This window comes from Nothoprocta perdicaria, unplaced genomic scaffold, assembly GCF_003342845.1.
Source record: "Nothoprocta perdicaria isolate Ctin4 unplaced genomic scaffold, notPer1 scaffold_283, whole genome shotgun sequence".
NCBI classification, from domain to species: Eukaryota; Metazoa; Chordata; class Aves; order Tinamiformes; family Tinamidae; genus Nothoprocta; species Nothoprocta perdicaria.
In genome coordinates, this window is record NW_020455514.1 from 477033 (window position 1) to 487641 (window position 10609).

Consider the following 10609-nt stretch of genomic DNA (forward strand, 5'->3'; position numbering starts at 1 on the left):
GATGGGAGCACGGAGCAGCAGGATGGGGATGGAGCACGGTGCAGCAGGATGGGGATGGAGCACGGTGCAGCAGGATGGGGATGGAGCACGGTGCAGCAGGGATGGGGATGGGAGCACGGAGCAGCAGGGATGGGGATGGGAGCATGGAGCAGCAGGATGGGGATGGGAGCATGGAGCAGCAGGAATGGGGTTGGAGCACGGTGCAGCAGGGATGGAGCACGGTGCAGTGGGGATGGGGATGGAGCACGGAGCAGCAGGATGGGGATGGAGCACGGAGCAGCAGGGATGGAGCACGGTGCAGCAGGATGGGGATGGAGCACGGTGCAGCAGGATGGGGATGGAGCACGGAGCAGCAGGACGGGGATGGAGCACGGAGCAGCAGGACGGGGACAGCAGAGCGGTGCAGCGGGGCTGTTGCCGGGCGCGGTGGCTCCGCGGGGCGAGCGCACTGAGAGCGGCCCCGCGGTGCCCGGCAGCGGCCAAGGCGGACGGGGGCCTCTACGGCAGCTTGCCGCCCGGCAAGCAGGAGGAGGTGGAGAAGCTGCTGAGCAGCTCGGCCGAGGAGACGTGGCGGCAGCTGGCGGCCGAGCTGGGCTACGCCGAGGAGCACGTGGGCACCTTCGCGCGCGCCGAGGCGCCCGCCCGCGCCCTCCTGGCCGACTGGGCCACCAAGGAGACGGCCACGCTGGAGGCGCTGCTGGCCGCCCTGCGCCGCATCCAGCGCGGGGACATCGCCGAGAGCCTGCACAGCGACTCCACCGCCACGTCGCCCGTGTGAGCGGGCGCCGCGCGCCCCGGCCGCATCCGCTCCCGCATCCCCCGGGATCGGCCCCGTTCGGGATGCGGAGCCTTCCCGCCACGACGGCGGCGGCCCAGGCTCTCTTTCCTTCCTCTAGCCCCAGCACTTCCCTCCTCGCCCCTTCCCGAGATCCCGCCGCTGCTTCCCAGATTCCTGGCGGTGCGGCGCTGAGAACTGGCTGTGTCGTGACATGCCTGGAAGCCGCCCACGGGGGCGCAGACAGAGCGGCTGCCGAGCGGGGCTTTGCACCGGGCCGCCTCCGTGGCGCTTTCCGAAGGGCTGCGCGCCCCCTCCGTGCCCTTCCCAGCGGGAATGTCGCAGGAGCCGCTCTCCAAACCTCTCAGACACTCYGGCCCACGGTGCCAGCGCTGCTTTGTCTCCAATCCTGCCCAGGGCAGCTCCCTGGAGGGAAAGTGGGAATGTTTGCAGGGAAAAGACTGCGAGGCAGAGGAGGCTCCGGCTGCGTGCGGAAGCTGCAGCTCTGCAGCCTGCGGCTCTGCTCCCGTTTTGCTCCCATGGACTCATGGCAGAGCCCGGAGAACCGTACTGGAAACCAGCACTGCCAGCTGGAGACACGGCGGGAAAAGAAGGGATTTGGGCTCTGTGGAGGGAGCTGGGGCATTTCCAAAGGAGAGCCGGGCTCTCAGAGCCCACCCTTTCCCAAGTCAGCCAGAGCCAAGCACCGGAGCCCCTTGAAAGCGTTGGGAATTTTCCTCCCCATGAAGCACAGGCGGAACGCGCATCTCCACTTGGAAATACCGAACACCTTCCCTCGTCCCACAAATCAACCTGTGCTGGGAGAAGGTCCCTTTGCAGGAGCCTCCCTGGGATACTCTGGCTGGAAAACACGGCTCAGGTGCTGCTCTGCTCCCTCTCCCTCCTGAATCCTGATGCACTCCCAGCATTCCGGCATTGCCAGCCAAGGAAACGGCTCCAGATTTGCAACCCTGGTTGCAGTGGTCACACACAGCATGTGAGATGCTCCAGGCTTGCAGGGACACCTCAGGCTGGGATTAAGCACCAGTTCCTGCACCCGTGCTCCCCACGGTACTTTTTGCATGACATAACTCCAATATGACCCAAATCGGGATCAAACAAAGCGCGTCCGGGCTGGGTGCCATAATTGAATATCCCGGAAAACCAACGGGATCGGCTGGGCCTGGCAGAGCCAGCGCTCCACGTTTCCCAGTTGGAAGCAACGCTCTTCCCACGGGAGCCTCTCACCCTGGTCTCGGGTCCCCAGTGCCATSGCCCAGGGCTCCCGTCCTCACCCGCCGCTGGGGCGGACACAGCATCCAAAGAGCAGCCKTGGGATGAGCAAATCCCAGGCTGGAAATAGGGGAGAAAAACCCCTCAAACCCTCCAAAAGCGGGGGGTAATAAGCCAAAGTTAGCGCTCCTTGGTACGTTTCGTGTCTTTTTCTAATGCTCCTGTTGTCCAAAAGGCCTTTCCGTGGTCTATGTGCCTCGTTAGCGAGTCTTGGGGGATGAGATGGGGCTTGTGGTGGGGACGGGGCGGGGGGGCAGCATGTGGGGGGGCCGCGGTGGCTGGGGGGGGGGGGGGGGGGGGGGAAGCATGTGGGGGGGCCGCGGTGGCTGGGGGCTCACGGTGACAGTGCCCACATGGGGGCAAATAAAGAGCCGCGGTGCCACCGAGCTCCCCTGTGCGTCCCTCGCCCCGCGGGCATCACGGTGTTCACGCGGGCAGAGCTCCTCACCCTCCCTTGAAAAAGAAAAGGGAAAAAAAAAACCCGAGGTTTGTGCGTCCACGCCGGGAGACATGGCCTTAAAGGGCGTTTTTCCCTCTCCGTTCGCTCCCATGTTTTCCCTTGTAAACTGCAGGAATGCGGAGCCTGATCTTATCTGGGGGAGGATTTCTCGGGAGCAGCTGGAGCTGCGGCTGGAGCCGCGGGCTCGGGAGCTTGGTCCCCATCACTTCTATAAATCGAGATGACAATTTTAGGTGACAGCCACTTGCACGGCAGCAGGCAAAACCTTCGCAGGTAAAAAGCAGGGTTTTGACCCCAAAAGCTGCTGCTGGTTTGCATTCAAGCCGCTCCGCACGGAAGCGTTTACACAGCGCCGTTTTTAAGAGCCTGTAATGGGATGCTCAAACGTAGCTGGTTTTATTCCTTCTTGGCCCGGGTCTCTCCGAGCCGGAAATATAAGGAGCACCGGGACTTCATCCGCATTAAAAGTGGCCCCCCTCCTTTTTCTTTATCTCAGGCTCCGACTCGACATGGCAAATAAACAAGGGAACCTAATTGCAATCAATCCATTAGGTTTTAATCTGCTTCCTCTTAATCCCCGGCCTCCCAGGGGAGCAAGGCTGGAGCAGGGAAGGGGAGCGGAAAGCGGGAGCCCAGAGGCTTTTAGCTGYGGGGAAGGGGCCGCAGCGGGAGCAGGAGCCGTGCTCCCCACATGGGATCAGCTGCATTAGCCCCTCCATGGGGAGAGGAGCCTGATTTATGGATGGTGCAGGGGGGAGATTAGCAATAAGGATCTGGAAAAGGAACCTGATGTTCATCCAGGCTGGTGAGGAGTGGGGGAAAGGCCCTGGAAAACTTCCTTTCCCGTCTTTATGGGTCCCGAAGGAGCATAAGATCGGCCCCTGGCTTAATCCTGCATCTGCTGCGGGGAGGGGGGCGGCCAAGCCGGGCGCTCCGGCCGGGATCGCCGCCGGCATCGTCCCACTGCTCGCTGTCCCTTGGGGGAAACAGCCCCCAGCTGCAGCCGGAGCCACCCAAAACGCAGCCCCAAAACTCATCAGTCACCCCTGCCAAAAAAAAAAAAAAGATAAAATTAAAGAAAAATAATCCTCAAAAGCCCATGGCACCCTAGGGTGCTGCGGGGTAGTATCCCAAAAGGCGCCGGGAGGAGCCGGGAAGGCTCTGCCAGCGGCTGCCCTTTGCGCGGGGCTGAGGATGAGGAGGCTCCTGGAGGAGGCGCAGGGCYCTGCGAGGGCAGCGCTGGCTGCAGCCGAGAGCCACGAGCATCAGCCGCCCCCCGCGCATCCGTCTGCATCCGCGGAGCCGGGCGCTCGCGCACGTGGTTCTCCATGCGGGTCCGGGTCTGGAGAGCAGCCGCCTTGCTCAGGGTGCCCTTTGTTCCCGGGATTTCGGACTCCAGGTCCCGGATCACTCGGACTGCAGACACCCCCACCTCGGGCTCACCCTCCTCACCCTCACGGACAAAATCTGGCTGCCACATGCCGGGGAGAGCCACATTCCCGGATAATGGGAAGCAGATCGGGCACGGAGCCGGAGGCGCCAGCCGAGCGCAGCTCCATCCCAGCTCCCAGCAACACAGGGACCTCATGGGAAGGACACGAGGGAATTGCAGCCCCTTTGGGTGCTTCCCAAAGGGAAGCTTCCCTAGGGAATATCAAGGGTGCTACCTCTGCTTCTCCTTATATCCCTGCAAAACGCAGATTGCTGCCAGCTGGGGACATCACTGCCCRGAATGTGCGGGACCTGATTGCAGCCTCCTGTGCCCCGGGGCAAAAACTGCCCTCGTCCAGAGTCAAAAAACCTACCTGGGCTCCAAGCAGAGCTTTGGCCCTAGAAAAATTTTAAAAAAGGGGAAAAACGGCCTTGGTGCAAAAGGGCCTTGTCCAGGTCCTTCCCACAGGGAATTCCGACAGCTCCTTTCAAGCCTTTCCCTGCACTGCAAAGTGCTTTAACCCTGCAAAGCGTTGCACAATATGGTAGGAACCTTGCCAACAGCTCGTTTTCCTGCTCTTTTAATTATTTCCTTGATTTTGGAGGCGGGGGAAGGAGGTGGGGGGGGGAATGATTTACAGGCACGAGAAAGCGGCCGCCTGGGTTCCCTTCCAAGGAGGGTTAAGGCAGCGATGGGCTGCAAGGTGCAATGCAGCCTCACCTGCAAATAAGCATCATGCCCTTCCCCATCGCAGCCCCCTTGGCATCGGGAACATCTCTGTGTTTTAGCTAAGGAAAAACAGCGGGATGAAATTTTCATTAGAGGCAAAGCGAGACCCACTTGCCAGATGAAGCTCTCGGATGCGGAGGCTTCTGCTTTTGCAACTAGGGCTGCCGGGCCGGGYGCCAGGCGAGCTGGGGGACAGCAGTGCGGGGTCCGCAAAACCTCCTGGATTTGGGTTCACGAAAACACTCCAATTTGACTTTTCTCCCCCCAAAGTTGCGAGAAGCATCGGCAAAGGGTCCTCCCTGGAGCTTGCTGCACGGGAAGGGGAGTCTCCGTGTGCTGGGATGCAGCTCGCGCGGTTCCCACCACCGGCAGGTTTTTCCTTGCATGGCTTTTGTATCCGGCAGTGGGTCTGTTCCAGCTCTGATTGCTCCAGGCTGCAGCCACCGGTGCTCCGGAGAGATGGGAGCTGGAAAACAGCCACGGGAGAGACACGCAATTGGCCAGCGGGTCCAAAACCGGAGGCGGAAAAAAAGTTGATGAGTGGCCTCCCCTTGCAGCCGACCCAGAGCGGAGACCGGCACCGAGGGGCCCCCGGGTCCTCCTGCAGAGCCTCCGTTTCACCCTGCAGCGATTGGGATCATCGGGAGCGAGCCCGGCTGCAGGCTCCTGGGGATCACGGCCATATGGATTTGCTTCCCAGCCTGCAAAACACACCGGCAAAACCCCGGCTTCCCCCCGCCCGCCGCTGCCGCCTGGCTTCAATTAGCCCCGTCATTAACTTTCTTCGTTTCCTCGTGCCCCCGTCACGCAGTGGCGAGGAAGAGGAGGATGGGGACAGAGGCAAGTGAAGGACGGAGGTCAGGAAGGACTTGGCGTTGCGGGAAGCAGAGGGAAGAGGGGATAAGGTCCCCGGGTCGCACCGTCCTGTCACCACTGGGCATCACCCGCCTCACTCCAGCTGCCCCTGAGCCGTAAATTCCAGCTTGTTTCCCTGCCAGCTTGTCAATTTGCTTCCAATTTCCTCCTCCTGGCTTGGGATTGAGCCTTTAATCCCCACCAGCAAACACTCGCCCCGTTCCCCCCAGCACCTTCCAGTCCCCTCTCCAACGCCGCCAGCCACTCCTGCACAGGGACCAAGCTCCTTCCAGGGGCCGGGACTGGGCAGCATGGAGACAACCGGGACAAAACAAAGGACTGGTTAACATGGGAGCGTGATGCACAGAGCCAGGACCCAAATCCCCAGTGCCCCAGAGACAACCTTGCATTGACACAAGGCGGGAGCAAATTCCAACCCTGAGAAACAGGGATATTGGGAAAACATCAGCTTTGAAACCCCTGGGTAGAGAGAGGAAATGGGGATGGGGGGAAAGAACCATGGCCAAGCACCATGGGGCTGGGCTGGGAGCGGACCGCTGGCGCCGGGGGCTCATCCGTCACCGCTCCGGCCTGTCGGCACCTCGGCACGGCCGGGGGCAGGTCGGRTTACCCGCCGGCCCCCCGCTTGCCGCCGGCTCCGGTTTCCTCCGGACAATGCGGAGGCGCTTTCATCACCCCGCTCCGCTCGCCCCGGGCAGCGGCGATAGATCCTCGGAGCCGACTGCGGAGCGAGATAGGAGCGGCGGGAGAGCCCGGGACACCCGAAACCGGGACGCGACGCCGACCGCTCCCGGCTGCCCCAACTCAACATCGTTTGCAAGCACTTTGCTCCCAATCCTGCCCCTTTCCGCACGCGGCGGGTGCAGGAGGAGCCCGCGCCGCCGCCGTGCACCCCTGGAGCACATCTGTCCCGCGGGTCACCCCGCCGCGACCGCATCTGCTGCCAGCCACAATTAGAAGCAAATATTTGCACAAGTTCCCAGAGGAGCCGCGGGGGAGAGGGAGGGCCCTGCGGGGCCACCCGCGTGTCGGAAACCTTCACTTTGGCCTCCCATTTGCCGTGGGGTTTATAAGCTTGCTTCTAATACAGCCCTGGTCTGGCACGCTGTGAGATTAACAGCGGGCGCTGCGGGAACGCTGGGCAAGGGAGAGCCCTGAGCACCCCCGGGAGCGGTTGGCTCGCTCCTCGGATGACAAAAATAATGCATTAGCAGGTTATTATTATTAACCTGGGAATGGCAAATAATTCCCCGCTGGAGACGCCGTGGTGAGAACCAGCTGCGCGCCGCTCGCTCGCACCGAACAGCCGCCCAGCCGGCGAAACGAGGGGAAAAAGCTGCCTTATCGAGAAAGTATGTCGTGAATCAGGTGATGTTTGGCCAAAGGGATGACACCAAAAATAGCAAGTGGCCGGCTTGTCTGCAAGGAAGGGGAAGGGCGAGAAGCCAGGTGGGAACAGGCTGGAGCCAAGGCGGGATCRTTCCCGGCTCCAACGAGTTTCGCACGGTTTTGGGTTTCTCTTTGCGCAGCCGCCAAAGCCGGGGCTGGAGAAGCTGCCTCCAAAAGGCGCCCGGGAGGAGAAATCCGCCCCCCAGCTCCTTTCCCCCTTCCCTGGCTCCRCAGCGAAAGAATAAACAGGGATAAAATGGCTCTTTTCGAAAGCGGATGATGTTTCCTGCCTTCGGCCGGGAAGCTTTCCCGGTTTGGAGGATCTGCCRCATTCCCGGTGCCAGCTGCTTCGCTTCTCCTTTCCCAATCCGATGGAAAACGGTTCAAGCTACGTGGAACAACCCGTCTCTGTTCCTACGACCGGCTGCTCCGGGGCRACAGCAGGAGGGAGGGACTGTGCAGAAGGAGGTTTTCCATGGGAAAACCAGATCCAGGACGCTCCAGCCCTGCTCCAGGCACGGAGCATCCTCGGTCAGGCCTGATACAGCAGCGAGGGGCTCARTGTTCCAGGGAGAGCAGAGCTTTATTGCCCTGAACTGCAGCCTGTGCCGAGATCTCCCTCTTTCCCTCTGGAAAAGCTTCCCGGAGACCTCCAGTCATTTTCCCAGCTGACAAAAGCCTGGAATAATCCCCTTTTGGCCTCCCAGCCTCCCACCCGTTCATTTAAACCCAATTAAGCTCAGACTACACCTGGTTCCTCCCGACGGAGCAGGGTGGCCGCAAGGAGCCCCGGGGGGACACGGATCCGGATGCGATCCGGATGCGAGGTTAATGCCGGCCAGGGTGCTCCGTGCTGCAGAGCCAGCCGGTCCCTGCTCCGAGCCGGATGTCACCGGCCGGGGGGGCGATCCAGGACTTGCTGAGCACCTGCGGCAGCTTTTCCACGTGCACTGCCGGCTGGGAGCATCCGTCCTTCCCATCACGGCTCCTAAGGAGGATCCGTGCAGGTACCAGGCCTGGGTCTGGTTAGTAACGGGAAACACAAGGCTCTAAATATCATTTTGGGGGGAAAGAAGTAAAAAGCTTTTTTACTCCGTTGGGATTTTCGCCGGAAGGAAACTAACCCGTAGCAGCTTTCCCGGGGCCGGGAAGGGAAAGGGTGATGAGGACAAGACTCTTCCATTTTCCTGTGACATAAATCAGCCCCCGACGCCGCGGCGTGGGGCTTAGCCCTGCGCTGCCCCGGGTAAATCATCGCCTCGCCGACAAACTCCAGCGGCGGCGGCAGGGAAACGTTATCCCCCCTTTTCCTGCCTTTCCTCAGGGAGGAGATTTTGGGTTTTTGGTGCAAGTTGCTCTCAGCACTTGGTGCTCCTCCAGCTTCCCGTCAGCTGCGCGCTCCGTGGCGGGAAGGAACGGGTGATAAAAGCTGCTGGAAAAGCAGGCACGTTCTGCACCGATCTGGGGCGAAATGAAACCCGGCTTCGTGCTCACAGGGGGGAAAATAATAATAAAATGAGGAGAGGGACAGGGAGCAGCTGGGACGYGTCGGTTTGTGCCGTGTCCGGCCCCGACCTCCCACTGTTCCCAGCTCCAGCTCCGAGGTTAGYGTGGTCCCCTTGGCCCGGCTAAGGGTTATATCCACACAGGGAAAGAGCCGGTGCCAGAGCCCGGCATGCAGATCCTGACACTTTTCCAGGCCAAACATCCCAGCCTCCTCCAACATCCAGCTCCAGGCGGCATTTCCAGAAGGATTTTTATCCTGATGGGAATAAAATACCTCCGTGTCCCTGGCTTCCCAGCTTCGTTCCCAAAYTCCCGCTGCACTTGGAGGGGTTTTGCCGAGGTGCGGGACCCCGTTGCATTGGGTCCTTTCCCAGGGCTCCTCCGGGATCTGTCACGGATCGATCCATGTCTGGGTGGGAGGTGAAAGGCAAACGCAACACAAGACACTTAGTAAACACCATCCACAGGGGCGGCCAGGAGGGAAAGCAAGAAATTCCCACGAAACGGCCCCCGGCAGATGCGGAACAGGAGAGGGACGCACGCAAGAGCCGATAGATCCCCGGGCAAGGATCCAAACACAGCACAAGGATCTGCTTTGGAGAGTGGCTTCGGTCACCCAAAAGGGCCCCTGTTTTCCAAGGGCCCAAATGAGCACCTCGCTCTCGGGAAGCCGCATCCCTCCGGGGCCACCAGTAGCATCCCCAGTGCCCTGGSCTTTGGATCCAATTCCCGGTGGTGGGAAAAGGCCAAAGCAGAGGGGGCAAAGCCGAAAGGAGAGGGAACCCTGCCGCGTTCACTTGCCATCCATGCTAGAGAGCAATGGGAGCACGGAGTGGAACACGGGGACCCTGCAAGGAGAGAAAGCGCAGCCAAAAAAATCCACTGAGATCAACATGTCAGGCAAAACCTGCAAATCCGTCACCAAATTCTGTTCCCAGCACATGGTTGGGGCTGGCGCAGCCACCAGCTATGGCAAACAGGGTGGAAACGGGATTCAAAGTGACAAGTTCCTCCTCCGGCCTCTGAATTATACATAGGAAAGAGCATCTCCCACGTCGCCCTCTCCATGAGCCGGGGAAGGGGCCAGCGGGATGCCGCCAGCAGCGGGAATCACTGCAGCTTTGGCAGCAAAAYCCCAGCAAAACCCCGTCCGGGACGGATGCCCTTGCACGGTGTGTAAAACACACACATTTCCGAGCCAACATCCCTGGGTATTTCGGAGCCGACATCCCTGGGCATCCCAGGGATGCAGCTCCCTGGAGGGAGCTCTTTCCTTGCGAGCCACTGGGAGACGCAGCACGCACCGGGATGAAGCCTCCTGGCGTGAATCCTGCCCGAAAAGCAGCTTGGATTTATTTAACACAGCCTTTCCTCTGCTCACAGCAGCCCGTGGACATCAGTCTGGGCTGCCAGGTTTGCTGCAGGTCTAGACAGATTAATCAGGGCAAGTAACTAAATGTATATTTATATAGAGAAGATGCTATAGGTTGGGGCACGGAGCATTAAATCCCAGAAGGATTTGGCCCTTGCTCCGGTGCAGGCGATAGTGCTGATTTGGCCCAATTCCCTGCACAGGACAGCAGCACTTCCCATGGCATCCATCGATCTGGGAATTTTACTCCCTGGAGACCAGCAGGAAATTATCCTGATTCGTTTAGAGCCAATTATCCCGCCGGGCGCCGAGGAGCGGCGAAGCGAGTGCTGCCRGCCCTCGGAGAGCTTTCCAAAGGCCCCCAAATCTCCAGCACGGAGCCTGAATCTCCCCAAATCAGCGCGGGTCACTGGGGGCAGCGCATCCCAGCAGTGGTGCCAGCGGGATGCGGGCGGCCGGTGCCGGCTGCAAGCCCCGGAGCGGAGGCTCTTCCCCGGTCCTGCAACACGGCAAAACGCTCAGGAGCGCCCGGCTCCGCGGGCTCTTCYGCGCGGCCGCGGGAAGAGCCGGCGCAGATGTCGGGAGGGAAAAACGCRGCCGTAAATCCCGCTCCAGATGAAAGGAAGCGGCGCAGCCTCCGCTCGCGGGACGGGCCCGGCTGCACCCGGGCAGCTGCTGGTGTCGCTCGCCGGGAAAGCCTGGGGTTGGTGCCAAGCGGAGCTGCATCCCTGCAAGGTGCATGGGATGAGGGGGCCCTGCAAGATGCATGGGATGAGG

The 10609-nt window shown here is 61.0% G+C and overlaps 1 protein-coding gene across 2 annotated transcripts in view; it reads left to right on the plus strand.

Annotated features, from left to right (window-relative positions):
* Positions 1-778, plus strand: part of NGFR (nerve growth factor receptor) — an 8016-nt gene extending 7238 nt beyond the window's left edge. For both annotated transcript variants that reach the window (XM_026041420.1, XM_026041419.1), the window contains one exon: positions 477-778. In XM_026041420.1, the coding sequence (XP_025897205.1) occupies positions 477-778 (302 nt within the window). The remainder of the gene's footprint in view (positions 1-476) is intronic.
* The last annotated feature ends 9831 nt before the right edge of the window (positions 779-10609 follow it).